This window comes from Mesoplodon mirus, assembly GCF_964341445.2.
Source record: "Mesoplodon mirus genome assembly, chromosome: 4".
Classification (NCBI taxonomy): domain Eukaryota; kingdom Metazoa; phylum Chordata; class Mammalia; order Artiodactyla; family Ziphiidae; genus Mesoplodon; species Mesoplodon mirus.
In genome coordinates, this window is record NC_138979.1 from 57,549,914 (window position 1) to 57,576,647 (window position 26,734).

General features: G+C 41.3%; 1 protein-coding gene across 3 annotated transcripts in view; it reads left to right on the plus strand.

Moving 5' to 3' along the window:
• Positions 1-26,734, plus strand: part of IQCH (IQ motif containing H) — a gene marked incomplete at both ends in the record, with an annotated part of 100,684 nt that overhangs the window by 19,520 nt on the left and 54,430 nt on the right. For 2 of the 3 annotated variants that reach the window (XM_082617323.1, XM_082617324.1), the window contains 2 exons: positions 10,782-10,973; positions 25,535-25,655. In XM_082617323.1, the coding sequence (XP_082473449.1) occupies positions 10,782-10,973; positions 25,535-25,655 (313 nt within the window). The remainder of the gene's footprint in view (positions 1-10,781; positions 10,974-25,534; positions 25,656-26,734) is intronic. The other variant, XM_082617325.1, reaches the window with a different exon arrangement.

The following is a 26,734-nucleotide window of genomic DNA, read 5'->3' on the forward strand; positions in this document are numbered from 1 at the left end:
ATCCCTGGTCTAGGAAGGTCCCACATGCCTCAGAGCAAGTAAGCCTGTGCACCACAACTACTGAGCCTGCACTCTAGAGCCCACAAGCCACAACTACTGAGCCCGTGTGCCACAACTACTGAAGCCCATGTGCCTAGATCCCGTGCTCCACAACAAGAGAAGCCACCACAATGAGAAGCCCACGCACTGCAACAAAGAGCAGCCCCTGCTTGACGCAGCTAGAGAAAGCCTGCATGCAACAATGAAGAACCAATGCAGCCATAAATAAATAAATAAACAAACAAACAAATAAATAAATAAATAACCTAATTGACTATGCACTTTTGAGGAGACTGTTTAATATAATCTAAAGGTCTGAATTTGCTGGTGAAGATAGCTCTCTTCATTCATAAGTGGGATGCACCAAAGTCAACTCTCTATCTATTGTCAAAGAAACTGATTGCATGGTTCATGTAGGAAGTATCTATGTGTTGAGTTACTACCCATTAACACTTCAGATGCACCATGATTTGACCAAAGGAAAAAAAAATCCTGCCAGGGCTGGGGAGGGATGCTACACCATTTCTACTTTGCTGGTATACTCAGTGAATTTTACTCTCTTCTACCAAAATGAAGATTTTATTTTTTCATAACTAGATACCTCGATATTCCCATAAAAGCTCTCCGCCTAGTTCTGTTTCATTGGCACTATTTGGCTATGGAAGAGGAAACAAGTGCAGGATCAGGACAAGCAAGAGAAAAGACAGGAGACAGGGCTTCCCTAGTGTCACAGTGGTTAAGAATCCACCTGCCAATGCAGGGGACATGGGTTCGAGCCCTGGTCCAGGAAGATCCACATGCTGTGGAACAACTAAGCCCAGGCGCCACAACTACTGAGCCTGCACTCTAGAGTCTGAGAGCCACAACTACTGAAGTCCACGTGCCACTACTACTGAAGCCCGCGCACCTAGAGCTCATGCTCCACAACAGGAGAAGCCATCGCAGTGAGAAGCTCGCGCACCACAACGAAGAGTAGCCCCCACTAGACGCAACTAGAGAAAGACCGCGTGCAGCAACGAAGACCCAATGCAGCCATAAATTAATTAATTAATTAATTAAATCTTTAAAAAAAAAGCAGACAAATCATCACCACTTACTTATAATCTTAGAAACTCCCCAATATCCTCCACCAATGCAAGGATTGCTTTGGTGCTTCCTAGCTATTCCCTGGCCTCAATGTCAGAGTTACTGTGGATATTGGGAAGCAAGGAACTATCATTAGCGTGTGGTTAATTTCCTGATTTTCTCCAGCCAGAAACTGGAGCTAATGCCTGGTAGCTGCTAATAAACAGTTTCTGCATATCTGAAATGCCAATATACATTGAAGAGGCATGGAATGGGAAAGGGGCACTAGATTTGGGAAAAGGAAAGTGAGTAAACAGCTAACATTTATCAAATGCTTAGCATACGTTTTCTCATTTGATACTTAGAACACAGCAGCAAGACAGAAATTATCAATTTCCTTCTTTGGCTAAGGAAACCAACACTCATCTTCTAATCCCAAGTTACTAGTGGGGCCAGAGTATGAACCCAAATCTGTCTGACCCCAGAACCCTATCCTGATTTGGAATGACAGCCTTGTTCCTGGATGACCTTGTGGCCTTGGGCAAGCCCCTTTACCTCTCTGGTCCTCTGTTATTCATCTGTAAAATGAGGTGATGGATTAGATAATTTCAAAGTCCTTTCCAGCTCTGCAGTCCTATTACCTGAGAAGTGAATCCTCACTGTCCATTCTTCACCTTCTAAGAGGAGATAGGCAGTTGGTACTAACAGATGCACAGGGTTACATTCATAGTGTAGGTTTGCATCTCTGTGAATAGAAACAATTAGGAAATATTTTTAAGTACTTAATACTTCTTATAGTTTAAGTTTAAATTATTTGAGTAATTAATCACTCATAGGCAATCACCTCTCTAAAACACAAAAATTAAACTCTTACTTTCAAATAATTTCCTGCTCATGTTTAGTTATGGATTTGAGAGATTGCATCAGTGCTGACTTTCTTTCAAATGCATGGCTTTGAGGAGATTTTTTTAAAGTGTGCCAAAAATCTGTTTGTACATCTCTCCAAGTTACTCTATAATGTTTGAATTTGTAATGGTGAAAATGCTGTTATAAAGTCATCATGTCTATTTTTGGACATTTTAATGTTTATGAAGACATCCTAAGCAACTACCTTTTGTCTCAGGTGAAAAAAAAATTAGTGGTGATAAATTGAATGTAGCTATAATGTTATGGAATTAGGAACATTTTATTTTATTTATTTATTTTTAAATTTTATTTATTTATTTATTTATTTATTTTTGGCTGTGCTGGGTCTTCGTTTCTGTGCAAGGGCTTTCTCTAGTTGTGGCAAGCAGGGGCCACTCTTCATCGCGGTGCACGGGTCTCTCACTGTCACGGCCTCTCTTGTCGTGGAGCACAGGCTCCAGACGCGCAGGCTCAGTAGTTGTGGCTCACGGACCCAGTTGCTCCGCGGCATGTGGGATCCTCCCAGACCAGGGCTCGAACCCGTGTCCCCTGCATTGGCAGGCAGTTCTCAACAACTGCGCCACCAGGGAAGCCCAGGAACATTTTAGATTTTTGTCATCTGTGTTAATCCACAGCCTGGATCTGATGATACTGATTTTCTCTAAATGGTCACACAAGACCTGTGGTCAGTAATGTGTCCTCTGCCATCACTTAATTCAAATCTTTATTAAACACACGTTGAACACAATACTGTGGTACCATCTTGCCTGAAGAATAAGGCATGCCCAGAGATGACATAATAGAGTCGGGTAGAATACTTGCCAAGAGAGATAAACAACCCTAGAGCAGACAGAAATCCATTCTGGCCGGAAATGTGCAACTTTAACGGTAGGTTCTATTGCTGCATCTACCAGCCCCTCATCACACTTCATAAAACTACCAGACCTCACTACTCAATCTGTACAATGGGAGAAATCATGGCAGCTATGGCATGAGAACTGTACTAATACTGAATTTGAATCCTGCCTCTGCTATTTACCAGCTGTGTGACTATGGGCAAATCACCTGAGCCTCAGTTTCCTCATCTCCAAAACAGGGACTGTTAATTGGTACAGTGTTGTATGGATCAAATGAAAGAGTACTTAACATGAGAGGATTGCCCCCTTTGAAACATTCTTCTAGGTACCCTGAAAAGCCTACCACATACTTTGTGACTCAAGTCACCAGTTCTACAAGACTCATTATTTTTTCACATTTCCTCATTGGAATAATTTGTAGGGAAAGGAAAGGAGTGAAATAAACAAGGGGGATAAACAGTGATCAATTATATGGGAAACACAAACTCACGAGTTGCTGTCACCAGCCATTGTCTAATGGAACACCGGATTTCCTAGAGCTGCATTCTCAGAAGCAGGTTTTTGAAAATGGATTTAAATTAAGAAAAGGCATACTGCATAGATCTAAAGAGCTTAGAATATAACACTTCCTCTGAAGTAAGGGTTCAACAGGGTAAATCATAAAATCCTCTTCTCAGAGGAGGTTTTTATTTTGTCTTTTGGTGGGGGAGGCGGAATATACATAACATAAAATTTACCATTTAAATCATTTTAAGTGTACAGTTCAATGAAATTAAGTACATTCACATTGTTGTGCAATCATCATATCATCCATTTTCAAAACTTTTTCAACATCCCAAGCAGTAACTCTGTACTCATTAAACAGTATGTCCAGAGAGCTTTGGTTTTAAAGGGAACGTTGTATCACAGCTGGAAGGACCCTAGAGATTTCTAATTCAACCCCTCATTTGAATGTGGGGAACCAAGGCTCAGAAAGATAGAGTTTTCTAAATCAACTTGCAAGTTACAAATTCAGACAGGACTAAAATCCAGGGGTTCTCCTCAGTTGCTTTCTCTTATACTCAGCAGTCATACCCTCCAACAGTTTGCAAACTGGTGCAGCAGATACTCCCCAAAATAGTGGCTCGGAATTTCTCCACACTTCAATGCCATGTTGAGTAGGTGATTTTCACTAAAACCAGGAGAGAAGGTGCTAGTCTACAAAATCCCTTGAACTCCATTAAGACTCTCACGTCTTGCATTATATTATTTGCATGACATTTTAATGACTTTATTTTTTTAAAGTTTTCTCCATAATAACATTGATAATTACTACCATTGATCGAATATCAACTCAATGCCATGCATTATAATAGATGTTAAACATTTATGATCTTATTTTATCCTTAGAGGAACCCATCAAATGGGTATTTTTATTCCCTTTCAGAAGATGGAGGAACTTAGTCTCAAGGAGTCCAAGTCATTTGCCCAAGTTCAGGTTGTTTATAATGGATAGAGCTGGATTCAAAGACAGAACCATTTGACTCCTAAGCCCCAGCACTTTCTCATGTGCCATGATGCCCTCTTCTCTAGAGGAAGTGAGCACAATCTTGGGTTCCCATATTCCAGCCTAGGCTGTGGCCATCCTCACCTGCTAAAATCCTACCCATCCTTCAAAACTTACCTCAACCCCGACCTCTTTCATAACAATAATCCAAGCTCACATTCACTAAGTGCTTATATCCAAGGCGCTATTATAAGTGTTTTACATACATTATCTCATTTAATACTCATAGCATCCTTATCAGATGGTTACTACTATTATACGCATTTTACAGATGAGGAAACTGAGTGAAGAAGAATGAGTAATTTGCCTTTTCAGCTTTCCCCACTAGCATGTGGCCTCTGCCTCCCTCCTCCCTGTCTCCAAGGCCCTCTGTAGCCCTTTATGGCCCTTCTCTGCCTTGTATTAGTTATGCATTAATGGTACTCATCTGTGTCCCCACTCCTTGAGTGCAGAGATATGCTTGTATTAGTTTTGGTGTGTGTTGACCATCTGGCTCCATCCTCTGCCCCTTATTAGACATGCTGGAATTATTTATTTAATTGAATGAGACAGTCACATGTATTGCTGAGCTGGGTCTAAGTAGTCAAAAATAAAAAGAGTTTTCCATTGGAAAAGAAATTTGAGTCTTGCTGAAATTCTCAAATATTTTCCATTCGTGAATCCTTTCTGGAGTGTTGGCTAAGAGCCATGATAACCATCATAACAATATGTAGTCTCTGAAATGGAATTTTTGGTAGAACTTTGGGAAGAGAGTATCAAGTCAAGTGCCTTTTTCCTACTGAATCATTTAAAGGGTTGCCAGAATAGGAGTTCTGAACAGTGAAGAATACTGTGGGGTTTTTTCTTCATTTTTTTGTATTGATTTTCCAGACGCTTTAGTGTTAAACCTTGCCAGAAGTGTTGCAGAGATGAATCACTATTATCCAAAGGCCACCAGCCTCTTTTCCTTCTGACAGAAGGATAATTCCACGTGGATCAAATAAATACAGATGCGTAGTAATTAGTTCTATTCCCAGTGAGCCTATTTCCAACACACTAAAGATGTGAGCGATTATGGAACCTCACCCCAACAGCTTTTATCAATTTAAACTGCTAAACAACGGGATAGTTCATAACCCAGCCTGTTATTAATAATGCATTTATTGTGCGTAACATTATAAATTAGGTGTGTGGACCAGAAAAAGAACACCTTTTAACAAGAATAATATGATCTCCCCCCAGAAGCAGCATATGTGCCTGGCCACTCACCTGATGTACAGTCCCAAGGCAATCAAAAGAATAAGAAATCTCATCCAAGGAAAAGAAGCCTACATTGTCAGCGGCCTCCTCCACAGAGATGATTTAGCTGTGTCGGATATGTTAGACATACCCATCCTGGGCCCAGAGCCTGAACTAGCTCACTTCTATAGTACCAAGTCCGGAAGTAAACGGGTCTTTGAAAGCGCCAATGTGCCAGTCCCTCCTGGAATATATGACGTCTATAGTCACCAGCAGGTATGCAGGGTGGACAGGCGAGGCTCTGTTTAAATATTTCACATTCTCTTGACCTTATGGGAACTTTAGGTCTTCTGGTGTCAGCCCTACCCAATGAAGAATATTGTGGAATATTTGAGTTGAGTTGATGGGATCTACTTTAGGCCTTCATGTTTCAAAGTGTCTTCCTAGGGGCCTTACAGAAATTGTTGTAATTCCCAAAGTATTTATTCATTTGGATTAAGGAACTGAAGGCCCTATTCATATATTAATCTGCTATCAATATTTATTGCCTTAACATGGATTAGTTCATCAATATATTAGTTAGCAGGACCCTAAGAAATGTGAGAGTCAATTTTGGCTAAAAGGAGCAGGTTTGGAAACCACCAGGGAGTGAGCCCTTTCTGCCGAGTCATGTTGCAAAGGGCATGTGGCAGAGGGCTGAAGATATCTGTGGCTCTGTAAAAAAAAAAAATCCTAGCTCCTCAGGAAGTAGCCACATAGGAAGGAGGGGGAAAAATCCCAGAAAGGGGAAGTAAAATGGCTCTAGGAGGAAAACTATCTGCTTCTGGGTTTTGCCTTGGTCCGAGTCTATGGCTATGCATTCTTCCAGCAGACAGTTGGGGCCCTAACTATTTGGAGAACTATTATATAATATTAGTCACTACAAAAGTAGCCACTAGAGAACTAGAAATTAGCCACTTTGAGTTAGCTCTGGCAGGTGTTCTCCCATTTAACTGCTATTTTTTTTCACAATACAGAAAATAAAAGACAAAGGGTTGGTAACATTTCCTAACCTCTGTTTCAATACATCTATTAACCATTACTCTGAGCCAATCACAAGTGATTCTGGGCACCCAATTCTAGGGAAACTAAAGAACTGTATACACAGTGAGGATGTTTGTAAGGGACAATATTTAGGGATCACGCTGCTTCTCTCAGTTGCCTGATCCTGATGCTCTGCACCTCATAGCCACTGAGCCCCAAAACCAAGCTTTTCAACAAATCATACTTTTCAGAGACTAATTTGAAAATTTAGCTTATTAAATTGCCCCAAAATTGTTTCAGTCTTGCTAGATAGAGTGTTCTTGAGCAATACATGGGCTCATGAAGGAAGTTCCTCTTAAAGATGGCAGCGTCTAGAAAAGTCACTGGCAATCTTAATAGGATTAAAAGATAGGGGCTCCTCCTAACCTGGCATATCCCTTCCATTGTCATTAACCTCCACTGGAATTTGAAGGTAACAGAGTGGATTGCTTAACTCTGCTTCCCTGTAGAATACTAGGCTGATAGACTTAATACAAGTGAGATGCATTTTTAAATGATACAATTTCATACATGTATATTAAACAATCTTCAAAGCCTTAAACTTAAAATATGTGCAATATTTATACTGAGTGAGTCTTGTTTTTGTCCCCATTGATGAGAACTCAGGCTGTCTTTGCTATGAAATATTTTAGAACTTTATATGTAAATTGTGGTTAAAGATGCAGGAACATTTAATGCAGTAAAGCCTCCCCCTAATACTGATATTCAGAAGTAGGATAAAAACCTCTCCTCATAGACAAATTGGATTTGAAGGGTGTCATTTCACCTACGGCATGTGCAAATTGTATCACAATAAACTAAGCTATAAATGAGGTCCATGCTATCTGTTTGGAAAATGTATGTCTAAGGTCAACAAGAATTGAAGTACTCCAGTAAGATTTTTCCACATAGTGCCTATCTGAACATGTCAGCGTTTTGAATTTGCAGATGGTAATGAATCAATAACACTGACTTTTTACCGATATGCATCATAAACTTAAAGCTGGTGAAAGAAAGCTGTGATTATCTTAATTTAGGTTAATAAATATTCCTGGCTATCAGTTGGATTTTAGCAGTAGACATTTTTCTACTTCTGCCCTACACCAGTATAAAATGTATGGCAATTAAAAAATATATTACTTTTTTTTTTTTGCAGTACGCGGGCCTCTCACTGCTGTGGCCTCTTCCATTGCGGAGCACGGGCTCCGGACGTGCAGGCTCAGCAGCCATGGCTCACGTGCCCAGCCGCTCCGCGGCATGTGGTATCTTCCCGAACCGGGGCATGAACCCATGTCCCCTGCATTGGCAGGCGGACTCTCAACCACTGCGCCACCAGGGAAGCCCCATATTACATCTTTTGAACAGAGAGATTCAAATAGAAAATGATAAGTGTTTGGCAATAGCATAAAGTCATTGGTTTATGATTAAGTAATTTATTTATTTATTTAAAAAATCCAACTTGAGCACAGTGAGCATTTCCTGTTTTGTTCCATAAAGTAACCATGCAAGTTCTCTTTCTGGCATGTGTTCCATATGAAATATTGATAGCTTTGGTTAAATAATCAAAAATGACGATGCTATTTTAAAGCACTGTTCAATTTTCACTTAAAGATAGCACATAATTCTTTCCAGTGGTGCAGTCTTTACAATACTATTGATCCTTTTCATTACTGTATGGGATTCATCAATAGGCACCCATTTATAGGATTCTCAGAAGCAACAAATAATAGGATTTAGAAGAAACAGATAATAATTCTGTTAGTAGTTGAAACTTCCAAATATACAATACATCCAAACATACAATGAAAAAGGCTGTGCCAGAACAACTTTCCTTACACTGGCAAAAGAATTTTATTGGATATTAACAGTCCAAAGACCATTTCTACTTCTGCAATGTATGACCATAATACAACAAATAGAATCTATCTTCTCAACACAACAGTAGAAAAGAAGGGATGTAAACTTGGAAGGCACATTTAAAAAACCTTCCTAGGCTATGCTCATAGCCATATGGTGTGTAGACCAGAGTACTTGTCATTTAAACACCCAAATTATCCACAGACACTACTTGATAATTAGGGAGCTAAGACAATTTCATTTTCACCCTAATTAAATACCCCATGGTTGCATGGGGCTTCCAGGGATCCCAAGCATGCCTGTTTTGGTATCACTTCTACACTGCTGCATAGTGTAACACCCCCAGGAAGATTTGCTGGAAAGACACAACTCAAGAGAACAGATTGTGCCTTTAATCAAAATAATTTTAATCGGGCTTCCCTGGTGGCACAGTGATTGAGGGTCTGCCTGCCGATGCAGGGGACACGGGTTCGTGCCTCGGTCCGGGAGGATCCCACGTACCGCGGAGCGGCTGGGCCCATGAGCCATGGCCACTGAGCCTGCGCGTCCGGAGCCTGTGCTCCGCAGCGGGAGAGGCCACAGCAGTGAGAGGCCCGTGTACCGCAAAAAAAAAAAAAAAATAATAATAATAATAATAATTTTAACCTTCCAGCTCCAGATTTCAACAGAACTATAATCTCGGGTTCTTTCACACTCTTTAGCTTTAAAAAATCCATTTGGTGAACAAAAACTTATCAAAGGTGAAGAGAATAGTGCTGCAGAGGCCTCCTTAAGCACAGACCATGGCCAAGAACAACATGGGGTAGGCTCAGGAGAGAGAACGCTTAGTATTGTTTTTTCTATGAAGTATAGACTGGAAAGTTGGATGAGAAGACCAAACAAAAAAATCATTTTGTGATCTAATGAGTTATTTTTCACCAAGGCTCTACTAGAACAGTATTACTTATAATTAAGTAATCTTGCTATAGACTTTTGTCTGATTCAAACTCATCCCAAATGGCTTGTTGACTGTTTGGAAAGTTGCTTCTCTTGCTCCTCACTTCCTTCTCCACCTCACCCTTGTCCTCCACCTCTCTGCAGGTTGAGATGGGCAGCACAGTGGAGAAGAATGGGCTTAGGTATTGGACTCAGAGCAGCCTGGGTGGAGTCTCTGCTCTGCCACTCAATGCTGTGTGACCATGGGCAAGTTATTTAAATTAGCTGAGTCTCAGTTATTTATACATAAAGCAGAATTAATAATGATGTCTACCTCATAGGTTTTTATGAGTATTATGTGAAAAAACTCGGGAATTCCCTGGCGGTCCACTGGTTAGGACTCCATGCTCTCACTGCCAAGAGTCCGGGTTCAATCCCTGCAGGGAACTAAGATCCCACATCCTACAAGACACGTGGTGTGGCCAAAAAAAAAAAAAAAAAAGAGAGAGAGAGAGAAAGAAAAGAAAACTCATATAAAGAGCTTAGCCAAAGGCCTAGATCCTACTGAGAGTTCAATGATGTTAGATATTATCATCATTATTATTACTGTAATATTAGAGCTTGAACTTCTATCCCTGAAACATTCATGTGACTGAGCCTGGTTCTTGAGGGAATAGTTTCAAATAAGATGTAGGATAGGTGTGTATTCCAAGAAAGTTGCTTTCATGAGTGTTTTATCTCCTTTATCTGTCTTGTACCTACAATACACATAATACACTTTGTCAACTGACCGGCCGAATGAATGTATTTCACGTACACTAACGAGGAAAAAATTAAATGCTTTATAGACTAGAACATTTAAAAGCTCAGCAAAGCTCCAAACAGTTAAAGTTTTCAAGTCTATAACTTTTTACAATCTTGAAACTATAAAAAAAAAATTGAAGAAAAAGTAAACACATAATTCTCTGAAAAAGGAAGAAAACAGTATCAAGATTCAATTACAGATATTCACAGGTTTTTTCCTTTTGCCTTTAAAAGCCAGCAAATGATAATTTCATAATTTCTCATAAATAAGATTATACTTTTAAATATGTCTTTAGTCCCACTGGTGAGTGGTTTCTTCACACCATATACACATATATATATACACACATACATGTATCACATAAAACTTCTTCTAATCTGTCTTAATAACTAGAAGAAAACCGAATGAACAGACTGTTTGAAATAAAGACACATGAGAAGTACCACAACTAAGTTAACACAATAAGAAGGAATCCAGGAAACTAAATGTTGCTGTGTCTTTGGCCCCACAGATAATAGAACAGGTGAGTCAGCTGGTCATTGATCACCTGGAAATCCAACGCTGGCTCTTTAAAATGAACGATGAGTTTGGAGGAAATGGGACTGCATTTTGTGACATTCCTTCCCACCTAAAGTGCTACAAGTGGGTCCTAAAGGAGAGTCAGAGATACAGCCGTGAAGACTGGAGCAAGAAATGGGCACAAGTGAGTGTTTGATGGTGACTTAAACCCGAAGTGTCTGTGAACAGATAGGAGATAAAGCAAAAGGCTCAGCTAGAAGATAAGGCACTTTCTTCTAGACTCAGCTGCGTTACCTACCAGCAGTGAGACCTTAGGCAAGTTTTTTACTTTCTTTGGCCTTAGTTCTTATATACAAAGTGAATGAGGTTGATTAGGTTATTTTAAATGTTCCTTCTTGGAGCCCTAAAAGTCCTCAAATTGATTATGATAATTAGGAAGTAATCTTTTTACCATATTCAAATAACATTACAAATCTAATCATTTGCTATAAATGGGTCTTGATCATATGCTTCTAACAAGTGTTGTTATTAAGCTAGTTGTATTTTATTATGAGAGAGAAATTCTATTAGTGAATGCTTGTCACCTGGAAGCTAATGTATAATAGCATTCTGTCAGCAGTCATATGTTTTTGAAGACAATTCAAGGAAATTTATGTAACTGCTGGTGCCTGTGAGATGTTGAGAAAATAACACATTCCAGCAAGAAAATCTCCCGGCAAGAACTGAATAGGTAAAAACTCTTAGCATATGAGTGACGTGTACAGATTTTTCCACACATACTGGTGGAAGGATGAATTGTACAACTTCTTAGTCTGTTTCAAACTTGCTTAATAATTAGTTTTACATGGCCTCATATACGAATTATCCCCACCATTCTAAAAGTTGCGTCATTTTGCATCCAGAGACCTCGACTTGCCTGGCTTCTTTTAATCCCAATCTCTGTTTTGGCTGAGCTACTGGTGAAAGCATAACTAATGAGGAAAATTCAGACGCAAATTCCCTTAACTGATTCATTCCCCACCGATGTCTGTAGTAGTGGGCTCTGCAGTGATTTGCATCTGCTTTGAGCATCCCACTATACGAGTATATGAATCAAGACACAAGTGATAGAAAGGGAGGGGCACACAAGAGAGAACCCCATTATTCTTGTGAAAGTGAAATGACGAATAAATCTAGAGAATAGTCAGAAGAGAGAGTTCCCTTTGATAAATGTTACTGTTCTCATGATCTATTCTGGGCTTTTCTTCCCCCTCCATCAGTGAATGGACTAAAGGCAGTACTTGTCATGGCCAGCTTTTTACGTATTATTTAAAGGATACCAAAATGAATTACTCTTCTAGAAAAAATAAAACAGGGAAAATGTATTTAATTTTGAGTCCCATAGAGGTTTCTCTTGTGTTCTCCTTGGACTAGATTTTGTTTCATCTTATATAAAAAAAAAATTTAAGCAAAACTGTTGAGATTAAACCATGAAAAGTATGACTTTTTTAATCTAAAAGACTGAAATGTTAGTGTACAAAGTATTTGCTGGTCTCAATATTTCAAACCAATTTTCATAAAATTCTCCTGACACTAGACTATGATAAATTTGAAATGTTTGACTTTAAGTTTTAAAAATATTTAAAATATTAGCATTTGGCTGAATTGCATTTAGAAACCTGAATATATATTATTTAATTTCAATTATTTTAAACAATACCGTTTTAAATTGTCACCAAATACATTTGGCATTATTGTTAATGTTGTCAAATGTGACACTTTTGAATAATTAATAATCTGTCTAAATCTTTTTTTTTTAACTTAACAAGGGAAAAATCATTATTATGAAATCTTTTTACACTCTGAGACCTGTGCTTGGCCAGGGTGTGGTTAGAAGCCAAAAATAAAAATAAAAAATAAAGTAGTTCTGAAGAGCTTTTTTTTTTGTAGGAGACCTTTGATATCCTTTTGCCTTCAAAGTGAAATCGCATTCAGAGTGGAAGTGAACCACAATCTCCACTGAGTGTAGCTATTGAAAATTTAGGATTAGAATTATCTTTTGTTCCAGAAGACCATCATAATGGTGCTCATTTAGAAATCAAAACATTACTTTATGAGCACAGGCATGTTTTAATGTCCTATTACAGTTTGTAGACCTGTTTCTTTTGATAATGAAGATGTTGTGTCATCAAGCCTAGCCTGGCACATACAAAACATACGCTGGCAGGTTATTAAAAATTTCAGCTTCTTGATGAAAGACTATCCTGCAGGCTAAGAGTCCAGAGAAAGACTCCATTCTGGGAGAATTATTAGAAATGAGAATATGACTGTAAGCACTAAACTAGGTTAATACTTACAAATAGCATCATTTGCATAGCAGTTTATGACATGATACCATGATTGTTCTCATTGGTATGTTGTAGGCAACAGATGAAAAACAGTGCTGTTTATGGGAGTTTGAACTGTTTTGAGAGGCCCTTGCATCTTATGTAAATATTGGTTTTAGATGTAGGCATGATTCAGTGTAGACTCAAGGATCTAATATAAAGATCATCTTTTTTTCTACCTATCTAATTGAGAATGTGAGTTATTTGGTTGCAGTTGAGACTTGAAACAAAGTCATGGAATCAACAAATGCTAAAACACTGAAGTCACATTTAAAAAATCAGTGTTGACATGTAGGTGATTTAAGGAAAAGCAGAATGTTATATGATGGCCACAACGAAAACAGCACAACTCTCATTTTTTTCATGGTGGCTTGGTACCAACCTTACTCTCTTCATCCTACCAGCTAACAAAACCTACTTCCGCCAACAGGTTCCAGTAAACTCACTCACTTAAGTACTCAATGCTTGTTAAGGTTCAATGAATCTACACATGTGTGCATGCTCCAAAGTCCCCACTCCCCGGTCGGGGGGATTTCATTTAGTAGGAGTAAAGGCTTAAGCAAAGACACCTGTAGGGGAAAAACCTTCCTGGATACTCTCACATAAGACAGTGTAGGGAGACCCAGGTAGACATTTGTTGTGGTACTAGTCCTTCTCGTGCCTTTTTCTTTCTTTCTTTTTTTAAAGGGTAAAATTTCCCTCCCTTGCTCCTAGAAGATTGGCTTGGTGGTAGTGAGGCCTGGTTACACTTCTTCAGAAGAGTAGTTGCCAGAATACTGGCCTACACGTGAGACTTAGCATATTGTAGACCCATGAATACACTATAAAGTCTTGACATTTCCCCATATTTCTTAACAATAATAATAATAGAATTGTACCATTGCCTATTTGATCCACGGTTGGTTGATGTGGAACCTGCAGATACGGAGGGCAACTGTGCAATGCCATTTTATACATGGGACTTGAGGAATCTTGGATTTTGGTATCCATGGGAATCCTGGCATTTCAGTACTTTATGTGAATTGACTCATTCAATCTCAGAAAAAAACGGAAGTTTTTACTCATTTACTTCCACACCACTTTGATACGGAAGGTACTGTCACTCTGTTTACAGATGGAGAAATTGATGCTTGGGAAGTGCAGTGACTTGCCCAAGTTCACATAGCTAGTAAATGATCCGCACCTAGTTTGGAACACACATCCACTCCTCCTGGCCCCGTGCCCTTGCCACACTGAGCTGAATCCATTTAGAAAAGACCCATTGTTTGAAAGCCTTAGAGTAGTGTTCTCCCTCAGGTCCCTGCCGTTGTGGCCTGCTGCCCTTGTGGCAGATTGTCTGCTTTCTACAGAGACTTGTGGGAAACACAAACATCCCACAGCTATTGCTCTCAAATTTCTTCACTTTCCTGTCTGAAAGGAGAGCTACTGTCCTGTTGCCAGCAGGCTGAGATGTAAGAGGGCCATTGGTACACACACCTCATAGTTTCAGAGAAGAGGCCCTGTTGGGGGGCCTGTAGGATTTGGCTTTGCAACCTAACTGCCTCACATACCTACTTATGTGCATGGGTGGGGAGAGTGAGTTTTAGATATCACCCTTTGATCGTTCATGGGGGTGACAAATTTTCAATGCCTTTCTCAACTTAGTACACTAGCAAGATCATTTTAGTGAACCTGTAAATTCTCACAGAGCTTAGAGTAAGTAGCCTATCTTCACAATCAGACATAGCATTAAAAATATAGTGAGTTTTTAAAACCCTGTTTTTTGGATAAGCAACCACATATTTTGTTTGTTTTTAGTCTCCTGTTCCAGATTGACATGTAAACTTCCTTTGAAGCAAAATGAGGTTTGGAATAGGCTGGTATGAATAATTGAACATTCAGGATAAGTAGGAGGTGGCCTGGCTTCGTGGGTTCCATAGCCTAGGCACACGGAGGATACTTGGGGGGAACCATGGGCACATCACTTCAGCTCTCCAGGTCTCTATAGCTTCAACTGTAAAGAGAAGTAATATTAGTACCTGTCTCCTGGGGAGGTAGTGAGAATTAAATGAGATAACCTTTGTGGATTGGCTACCAATGTACTTAGCACATAAGACTTCAAGAAATGCTACTTGTTATTAATATTACCATAAAATTGCATTACAATTAAATTGTAGGTAATATTGAACAAGCACATACAATTTAATCTTTTTATGGTGATTCAGAAGGTCCTGTAGCATCTTGTAGGCTTCCAGAACATTGTTCTATGCATCAATTATTATTACGTAGGATTGTGGCTGTTGCGGATACAGAATGTTGACCAAGTTGTGCCTACCCAATGATTTACCCAGATAATGCCTTTAAAAGAATAAACCTTGACAGCAGCCTGGTTTCTTATAATTTGAAAACAGAAGATAATTCCAGTTATTTAAACTTCCTACATGTTGTATAAAGAGGCATTGACCTGATAAAGTAGAGATTTTTCTGACCACAAGATTGAGACCCGGTTGTTTCATTTTCTGGTTCCAGTTGGTGTCTTTTCTAATTAGTGTAGCAGCACGTCACCGCAATCATTGGAAAGTCTTAGTCATTTACATATTTTTCCTTATCTGTGAAAATGACTTAGAATGTTTTCTTCCAGTTCAATGGCTATCTTCATGAAGCTGCCAGGGTTGGGTGTGAGGTGCTTCTCTGTGCCTGAGGAAGATGACAGGAGAAGGAAAATTGCCTCCCCAAGTTAAATGAAAGCTGGGTCCCCCTTCTGAGGACCTATAATAATCAGCTATACAAGCTGTTGGTTTGTGTGTCCTATTGATTTAATATGCTTCTAATCAGTACATAAAGCTATGGGCCTGCAGTGTTAATTTTTCATATGCTTACAAAGTACCCTTTGATTTTCTGTCACACGTTAATTACAGCGTTTTGCCATTAAATAGGAAGCTTTGTGTAAACTAATTACTAGGTAATCATTGTCTACTGCAAGCATGCTGTTTGTACCTTTTATTTTATTCTAAAAATACACAGATCTCACAGTCTGGAAACCCTCTACCTTCCAGCCATTAGCTCTCACTAATTCATAGCATTATTGTGGTGAGAGTATAGGAGTTGTAATTGTTGTGGTATCAGAGCTGTTAATTACCGGAGTAAACAGTTGAAATGGTGCCAAGGTCTATTGTACAAGGCAGAGAAAAGGAGGTTTAAATGTTACTCCCACCATCTGGGGACTAGGGGAGAGGCAAATGCTTGAGAACAGCAGTGAGGCGCTATCGCCTCAGCTCCAGGGTTGGCGGCCATATGGATCCGGAATATTTTGAATCAATTGAATTTAACTACCAGTTTTCGCGATAACAGCGTGGAAGGACGGAATAAAGCAAAAGATGAGAGGAACAAGAATTGGTTATGTTTTCACATACAGAAGTCCCTATTGGAGTTCTTTTGGAAATATCTGCTTGAAGCCACAGAGCAGGCACAGATATTTGGAACAGATTCAGAGTGGGTTTTACTCTCCTCTGCCGGCCACTGCGCCATTTGCTTCTGGTCGTCTGTCCTCCATGCCCCTTGGTGAGAGAGGGATGCCCTTGAGAAGACCCAGACTTTCGTGTAATTGTGCCAGAGCAAACAAAAAATCCTCACGTTTGGAATTCACTGATTTACTACCCTGGTATTTTAATAAGCAGGTCTGTAGAAAAAACAACAATACTAAATATATAATGCTATCACATCCGCCTCAAGTATATACTTCTGTACACGTGGAAATATCAAAGAAGGTACAGAATCCGATTAAGAAAGGCAGATGCTTGCCCATTTATTTTGTATAAAATTAAAATATAAGTCCTCCTGATAGTCTCCCATTTCGGTCGACAAATTCACCCCACTCCCCACTACTTGAATGAAAAATCAAGTCCAAAGGGCACATGTGTTTTCTTTTGTTTTTAATTTTCAACTAAAGAGCTTTTTCAGCATATGCAGTTTTCGCAACCAGCGATATTTCTCTAACTGGAAAGAAAGAAACCTATTGTCAATAATAATAATTATGGCCACTACCATTTACGGTTGATTTTTAAACTGCGTGGTTTCTGCTTTAAAATATTGTGTAATCTTTAAAACAGTCATATGTTTTTACTTGATGTCACTCATATTTAATATAATTGCCTTTAAACCCATTGTCCAACATTTAAAATATCTTTTAAAAAATCTACCACTTGCTGCTGTAACTACTTTTTAATATCATTCCCAAAACATGAACATATTCTTCTTTTTTTAAACCACCCTGGATTATTTATTTTTAATTGTTCTTTTAGCAGATGTTGAAGTAATTCAGAGTATAGTGTAAACAACTCCTTTAAAGAGCGTGATCACAGACGACCACATACACCATGAACCAAGGGCAGTGCCTGTCGGGCTTTTATGGTGGCCGCTTTGGCCCACGGGAAAAATTTTTCCTGCTTTTGTGTATGTGCAAAGTTCAAGTAAGAATTTCAAGAAATGCTTAATCTTTATCTATTGAAACCCCCAGCATGCAGCGCAACAGGGTGAGCCTAAAAAGAAAATCATGGCCCCCTGTGGAGAGGGGAAAAAAGAAACAGCAGTTGAAGAGCCGGAAAGCTGAAAGGGAATGAACCTCTCTAGCGTTTCTGGTCAGGGCGAAGCAGTTGTGCTGAGCTTTGGAATGGAGGCACAACATATGTGCCTCAGTTGGACAAAACACTTCTCGAGTCAAATCAACTGCTAGGCCTGCATGTTGGTGCAAGGTGGAGGCCTGGATAATGAGGGACAGACTTCTCGAGAAGCAGCGAGTGGATAATGCTACATAAGTATGGAATTATATACCACATTTTCACCATTCTGTTTAATGAGAGCCGCCACCACAGCGAATCACTTGCCACACAGCCAAGATGGGCCATTAGCTATCAAGGGAAAATTGTCTTTGCCGCTTTCAGCAGATGGAGCAAATATTTTACAAAGCAATTTTACATACCAAAAGCATTTGTGTGCCTTGGTAATGTTGGCTGTTTTACATTATGTTACCTTCTACAGCAGCATAATTTTCCATCTCATCGAAGGCAAAATTGGCATTTTTGATTTTTAACCTCTCAATTAACAATTAAACATGGAGTATTAAGGTAGTCCTTAAACTTTAAGTAGGTGAGGGAAGTAGTTTATGACTTGCTGAAGACATTTTCATTTTTTCTTCATCCTCTCAGCCTATTTTTGCACTCTAAAGAGGGACGATTGCTAATGATTTTAATGGAAAGGAATGAGTGCAAACCTCACTACTGACTGCAGAATGAGAGTAACCAATGCACAGAGTGATCAGAGTATTTGCTGGCTTAAGCATCCAGCATGGATTGTGGATACATGGTTTGGCCCACCCCTTTGTATCAGTTTAAAATGTTTAATATTCAATAACAGAAAATCCAACTCAAAATGACTTTAAAAATAAAGCTAATTTTTAAAAATAAAAATAAAAAATAAAGAGAATTTATTATCTCAGCTAACTGAAAATCCAGAGATTGGCTCTGGCATCAGACAAGGCTTAATCCAGTGGCTCAGTATCACTAAGGACCCAGTTACTTTCCATCACTCCTCCGTACTGTGCATAATGTCTGCTCCATCCTAAGGCTGGCTGTCCCCAGGGTCGCTAGATGGCTGCCAGTGGCTCCTGGAGCTTGTCCTTAGTCAAGTAGCTCCTAGAGCTTGTCCCTGGTCAAGGTAATAGGAAGAGAGAACATCTCACTAGGCAGCATTCTCAGAAGAGCATAAAAGCTTCTTTCTCAGAAGGCCCCAGCAAGTGTTTCCGAACACTTGATTGGCCTAATTGGGTCATGTGCCCCTCCTGAACCAATCACTGTGGCCAGGGTATGGCTTTGCTAACCAGGGGCCCATCCCTGGAGCTAAGCGTGGAGTCACTCTCAATTCTTGCATAGCTAAGAATGGGGTAGGGACAGTTCCTGAAAGGAAGTTGGGGATATCATTACCTGGAACGAGGGGACAAAGATACTAGGCAGCCAACAACAGATGTCCATTCTACCATTTGTCATAAATTTGACAGCACAGACTTAGCATCACATGTGGATGATCTAAATCTGACCCAGATGGACCATCAATGCCCACTGATGGCAGTTACAGACCCAGATCTCATCGCACTATGGCATACTGGTAGCAACTAGATTTGAATCCCAGTTTGCTACTTCATGGGTGTCTGACATGAAATGGAGATGATAATTACTACTTCAGAGACTGGCTTTGAGATAATAAATATAAAATCCCTGGCACAGACCTACCACATGGTAAGCTTTCAGTAAGAGAGAGCTATTGTTTTACCTTAAAAATAACCGTAGTGGTAAAAAGTGTCCTGTGCAAGCAAAGTAACCTTCCTAAATTCACCCTCAAGCTAGGAATCCCTCCCTTCTCTCCATCTCTGTGCTGCTAGCCTTTCAAATCCTGAGCACCTTTCATGGAACCCACACTTCCCTTTGAAAGAGGCAGCAGGGGTGGTGGAAACCACTCACCCCAGAGCCACAGGCAGCCAGAGAGCTCCTGTCTTCTCACTGTATGAGTGTAGAAGCACTATCCCCTCTTCTGTTACATGAGGCATTTGTCTTAGATGTTCCAGATGGCCTCTTTCAACATTGACATTCTTGCTTAGTTTTTCAAGTGATTGTCTTGCACTTTTGGCCCTATTCCTCCATTTAGGGATATCAGAAGGCTCTATAAAGCAGAATCATCTAGGTAGGTCCCTTGGTTTCTCTTTTGAACACCACCAGTGTCTGATGTGAGAGATTGGAGGTGATTAGCCGAGAAGTTATTTTACTTAATTCACCACTGCCGATCCAGCAAAGAAGCTTCTGAAATAAAAGGAGTATTGGTGAGATTGATATATAGAGCATTCTAATTTGTATTCTTTCTTCCTCCTTGCTCATCCTCCCCAACACACACACACGCACACACACACACACTCATACTCACACACACACACACACACACACTTAGAATTTACTTGGGAAAGTTAACTCTCTGGAGCTTGAAGTAGCTTTAGTCATTGAGGGCAATATTAAATTGGATATGCTAGCAGCTTCCCCTGAGATATCCTGAATTTCTTTCAGTCAAATATCTCTTCCTTCAAATTTATACTTTCCTGATAGAAAAAAGAGAGAGAGCTGAGAGGCAAGGTCCATGCTTGATAGACAAGAATCTCTAGGATGCATTGGTCAGGCTGATGGAGGCCCTGCAGTTATCCTGGAACACTCCAAGGTCATGACTATCACTGATGCACTCTGAGGGGTAAATATGGATACTGGGTGACAAGGCTATGCAGTGGCACAGATGCGGCTCAGGTTCCTCCTGGATGGGAACTGCTCTAGAGCTGTTAGCTCCACGAAGGCCAGCAGCTAATGGGCATTGCCAGAGCCAGTGCCATCATAATGGAATGAAGATCTGGAGTTGATTTTTTTCAAGAAGTGTAGGGTATTTTTCTAACATTTGTTTATCACCCATGAGGTCTAAGCTTTCCTTTCCACACCTCCAGAGTTGTTAGCTCTAAACGGTCTGCTCCATATGGGTGATAAACTCTCTGAAACACTAACCAGTAGTCTATCACCTTGATGTGCCTCATTGAACTACTCATTTCATAAGTATGTAAGATACAGAATCTGTGCCCCGGTTGCTGGCTTGTAACAGATATTCTATACACACACACACACACACACACACACACACACACACACACACTTTGCAAGGGTGAAGAGCAGTGGGGAAGAAGGCAAACTAGCAATGGTTCCCCCAACTCCGCTGTTTACTGTCTTCAATCACATGTTGAAAATCACCCAATAACAGCATCTGACAACTCAGCCAGTGATCTTACACAAGCCTCCTCACTCCAGGGGCCTCTACTTCACTTGTAGAGCAGGGGAAATAATCCTGTGCTGGCCCACCTCAGAGTGTTGGTGTCAGGACCAAAGGAGATAATGAATGTGAGCCTGCTGTGACAAGAGAAAGTATTTTATGAATACTGTTCTGATGATTCACATGAATTTGGGGGTTTGTGTGGCACGGTTTTGTACATCTGTGTCTGTGTGTATCAGTGTGTACTTAAGCTTACTCTGAACAGAATAAGCCCAAATAGCTACAGATCTTCCGTTATCAGCATCTGCCCTTAAAGTTGTGGTAATTGTGTTCAAACTATGCAAAATGATAAACACTAGAGAACAGAAACTCCCCCCAAGCTGAGAACTTGCATCTGATGTCTCTTCATTGGAACTAAGGCCATTCTTAGTATAATCCTTCTATTTCCTATCAGATGCTTTCAAAATAAAGAAATAAATTGAACAGTTAATACCTCCCACCCCATTATTCCTATGCGTATCTTTTTCTTAGAGAGTTCCTCATGGCCCCAAGCTGCATCTGTGTGCCTCAGCATCCCCTATCGAATGTCACCCTGCAAGTGCCTTCACCCCTGTACTTCTCATGATGGGACACAATTTCCACAGCAGACTTTCCTCTAGGAAATTTACCCCCTTGCTATGGCTTTGTATGCAGCGCAAACGCTGTAGATCAAGGCAGAATGGCTGGCTTTGTAAGCAGAGGCAGTGAGGGCAGCCTGACACAGTGTCCAGATGCCTCTTGCAAGCTACAGCCTCACAAGTTAATTATTGGCCCTCACATAGCATGTTGCATCAGAGGTGACACTTCATAAATGTCACCTCATTTATCTTTCCAGTGCCCCTCAGAGGCCGGGAATCTCATAAAATCCACCCAGGAAGAATTGGTGCTTCTTAAATAGTCATCCCCCCAGGTGGTCCCTGAGCAGCAAGGAGGGAGCCTGTTGCGAGGTTTCACATTTTCCCTTATTCTGTAACTTCAGCTCTTCGGGGCTGGGTCCCTGTGTTTATCACCGCCACGACTCAGTCCACAAATATTGAGTGTTCCCTGTGCCGAGCGCTGGGGAGCCTGACCTCAAAGCCACTGACCACGCCATTAAGGAGCCCCCGGGGAGCTGGAGAGCATGGGGAAAGGATACCCCACAGGGATGGCAGAGAAGGCTTCCTGGGGGAGGGATGACTGGAACTAACTCAGAGGGAGTGAGGAGCAGTCAGCTAGGTGAGGCAGGGGAAGAAGGAAGGCGGAGGAAAGACACTGAGCCAGGGCAGTTTGGGGCGAGACTGAAAGCCAGAAAGGAGAGAAGTGAGGCTACATTAGGAATCAGAGGCCAGGTCACAGAGGGCCTTTGTGTGTCGTACTGAGGAGTTTTGACTTAATCCTTAAACAGATAGAGATCTAGTTTCAAGACTTAGGTGGCAAAGCTTTCGCATACTCCCTCATTATCTCACCTCCATCTCTATGCTCCCCGCACCCCAACACATAAACACTCTTTTTCCTTAGTTCAGTTAGGCCTGACATTCTGTAATTTTTTTCCTCAATTTTTTTTATTGTGGTAAAATACCCATAACATAAAATTTACCACCTTAACCATTTTTTTTTTTTTTTCTTTTTGCGGTATGCGGGCCTCTCACTGTTGTGGCCTCTCCCGTTGCGGAGCACAGGCTCCGGATGCGCAGGCCCAGCGGCCATGGCTCACGGGCCCAGCCACTCCGCGGCATATGGGATCCTCCCAGACCGGGGCACGAACCCGTATCCCCTGCATCGGCAGGCGGACTCTCAACCACTGCGCCACCAGGGAGGCCCCCACCTTAACCATTTTTAAGTCTACAGTTCAAAGGTATTAAATACATTCATAATGTTGTGCAACCATCACCACCGTCCATCTCCATAACTCTTTTCATCTTATAAAACTAAAACCCTGTACCCATTAAACACTAACTCCCCATTCCCCCTCCCCCTGACAACTATCATTCCACTGTCTGTCTCAGTGATTCTGACTAGTCTAAGTACCTGTCATTTTCTGCATGAATGAATGAATAAATGAATTAGTTCTCTTGAACTGACTTGATGTGATAGCAGATAGCAGATCACTGGACAGATGGTTCAACACCTTTCAGAAACAGGGCAGAAAGGGCCCTTTAATCAGGGCAGAACAAAAAGGAAGTCTCCACTGTCCTGGTAGAGGGCCTGCCCTGCATCGGTTCCTTCCCTGACATTTAGTTTCCCAAGCAAGGTGGGAACCTACAGACGTGCTTCATTGTCCCAGCTTTGGGGCACTGCATGAAGCAGAGACAGTTGGTCTTTTTCGATAGAGTAGGATGGTTTTAACTGAAACAAGTGTAAAACAAAAAGAAAGATGGGTGTGGAGGACAGTGCTCAAAGAAGGAACCAAGAAGCGGGGTCCAGGTTGTTGGAACTGCGTGTTTTGTGTGCTTGTTTATGGTTTAGATGCAGGGCCTTGGGGAGATGAGGTAATGTACAGTAAAGAGCAGAGGAGGTGTAAACTGTGCTAAACTGTGCAGGATATGAAATGCTCGGGCTTTGACAGCAACTTCCCTGCCTATTAACTCCCAAGGTAGAGGCTCCTTGTGTAAGCTGGCTTCCCCAGCCCTTCTTCACGACCCCCAACTGTGCAGAGAGCCACCCTGAACAAGGGTGGGCGGCGGTACTCTCCCTTCCTCATGACATTTTTATTTTGTACGTCAAGCACTTACTAAGCTAACTAATGAGACTCTACCACAAGGATTTTCTGGATATTTCAGAAATTATTCAGGTTACTGGGACCTGCCTAGAGTGTACTCTCAGATATTTATTTGTCTTCTATTGTAGATTTTTAGAGGGCATGGGACCCAGAATGAATCAGATGTTCCAAGGAGCTGGGGGAGGGGGGAGGACAATCACTTTTTAAAGGCAGGGAAATTGAAAATAAATGGCTGTACAGATGATTTCTAAGATTCCTTCCTGCCCCACTCACCAAAGCTGATTCTTTTCTGATTCTTCCAAATACTGATGTTCACTCACAGATTAGAAAGTTCCCCAGCAACCCAAAGCAAGCCTGAGTTTTTCTTGTCAATGTCCCATATTTTGAATATGAATCCTGCCCATCAAATGTTTTGTGTCTAGTGCCCTGCTCTTCTTCTGAGAGAAAAAATATCTGAAGAGGTGGCTTCTATCTAAAAAATTTTAGATAGTCTAAGGCTTTCCCAAAAAAAACAAAAACAAAATGTTCTGACAAACCGAGTCTTTTCATGTCAAAAAGCCAGGTTTCTTATTCATCAGAGGGTTTCCTACTGTTTTCATTTTGACAGGATGCTCTGTAGTTTGGGGTTGTTGTACAATGATGTGGGGCCAGCCTCACATCTTGGCAGATGAGGCTATGACCTAGTGGGGCACATCAGGTGACTGAGGCCAACCCCCCTCCCCACCTCACTCTTCCAACCTGCCCCCTCCTAAAATCCCACCTCTACAGGGTCAGCCATGGTTTAAGGCTTTGATACCAGAGTTACATGGAGGCCCCCCAACCAGGGGGAATGGGCACGGCTTAAAGAGATGAAGGTGCCCAAGAAAGACCCTGCCAAGTCCATGATCTCTCCCAAGATCAGCTCTGTTAGGGTCATAGTATAAAAAACATTCCCATCTGGGTTGCCAAGGGGGAGGGTGGGCAGGGAAGGGAAGGAATGGGAATTTAGGAGGAGCAGAGGTAAACTATTATACATAGAATGAATAAACAACAAGGTCCTACTGTAGAGCACGGGGAACTATATTCAATATCCTGTGACAAACCATAATGGAAAAGAATATAAATACATGTATAACTGAGTCACTTTGCTCTACAGAAGAAATTAACACATTGTAAATCAACTATACATCAATAAAATCTTTCTTAATGAAAAAAAAAATTCCAGTCTGAAGGACCTTAGGGAGAAGGTAGTCAACCCCACCTTTTTTTTTTTTTTTTTTTTTGCAGCACGCGGGCCTCTCACTATTGTGGCCTCTCCCGTTGCGGAGCACAGGCTCCGGACGCGCAGGCTCAGAGGCCATGGCTCACGGGCCCAGCCGCTCCGCGGCATGTGGGATCTTCCTGGACCAGGGCACGAGAGCGTGTCCCCTACATCGGCAGGCAGACTCTCAACCACTGTGCCACCAGGGAAGCCCGAACCCCACCTTTTACACAATGGGAAACTGAGGCCCAGAGTAGGGAGGCACAGTGCTCGAGGACATGCCATTGGTCAGGCTGCTGTGGGTCTGAAACTGGGGTTGCCTGATGCCCAGACAGAAGGCTGCCTTTTGGAGACAACAGGCACGATTAGCAGCAATATTTAGGGGCCAAGTCACTTTGAAATATGAAAATTGAAATGGCTGGAAAAATAGAGAATATTTTCAAAATGGCTTTCTGACTCTGGGTAAACAGTAACCACATTTTTTTTGCCTGTTGGAGGCCTGGTTTTTAATCACTCCACAAGCAGTTTTCATTTCTGTAGTAAAATTGCTTGTGGTTCTATTTAATTTGTTTCTGCAGGAGCCAGCTTTGGTGAAGATCTCCGAGGAGCTGGCGGGCATTTTAGCACAGCACGCACAGCCAGTCAATGAGAAACGGTTCCCGACATGGAGGAAATTCCTCCAAACATTTCTCAGTCAAGGTAAATAAGACTGTAAAGCTTCTATTGAGGATTAGTCTGCACAATCTTGAATTCTAGTTTTGGGTCAAGCTGGGGCCAATTTGAATACCTTGCAACTCTTGTGTTGGTTTAGAAAAGTGCTCCTACAAGCAGACTTTCTTTCTCTTTTAAACTTTGCCTAAATATTTATCTTGCACTCAGCCCTTAAGTAAGCAGGAACTGAGCATACCAAGCATGCCATGCATAGCTCAAGATTCTGACCATATTTTTGCACCACAGACTTCTCCTGAGAAGTAGGCTTTGGAATCAGATGACCTGGGCTTAGATCTCATCCTTGACCTTGAGGTAGGTTCTTAAACCCTAAGAGGCCCAGTTTCCTCACCTACTTCACAGGGTTGTTGGGAGGATTCAATGAAATACAGATATGAAAGTTCCTACCATGGAGCCTGACTCAAAATAAGTCTTTAAGAAATGTTAGTTTCTCCTTCCATTTTCTAGGAGAGCAGAAATGGTCTCACTTCCAGTTCTGAAGGTAGACTTTGTAAATAAGATCCTCTACAGTCCTGGAGCAAAGTCAGCCTGTTTCTTTCATCATCCTCCTCTTGACTTCTCCTCAATTTTCCAATGACATTAGGAGGTCAGTGGATGAGGGAATGAATGGAGCAAATGCTGCTTATCCCCAGTTGGAGAGGTCCTGTGGGAGTGCTACACCGAGGCACGGCCATACATTGCCCCTCACTCTCCAGAAGGTTACAGTGTAAGGCAGATATTCCTATATGCTTACCCACATGAATTATAAGAGAAGGCTAGAATACAGACCACAGAAGATATCTTTCCACTCTTTACCACTGTCAAACGATGATAATATATTAACATGAATATATAATAGCGTTGGGCTTCCCTGGTGGTGCAGTGGTTGAGAGTCCGCCTGCCGATGCAGGGGACACGGGTTCGTGCCCCGGTCCAGGAAGATCCCACGTGCCGCGGAGTGGCTGGGCCCGTGAGCCATGGCCGCTGAGCCTGTGCGTCCAGAGCCTGTGCTCCGCAACAGGAGAGGCCCCAACAGTGAGAGGCCCGCGTACCGAAAAAAAAAAAAAAAT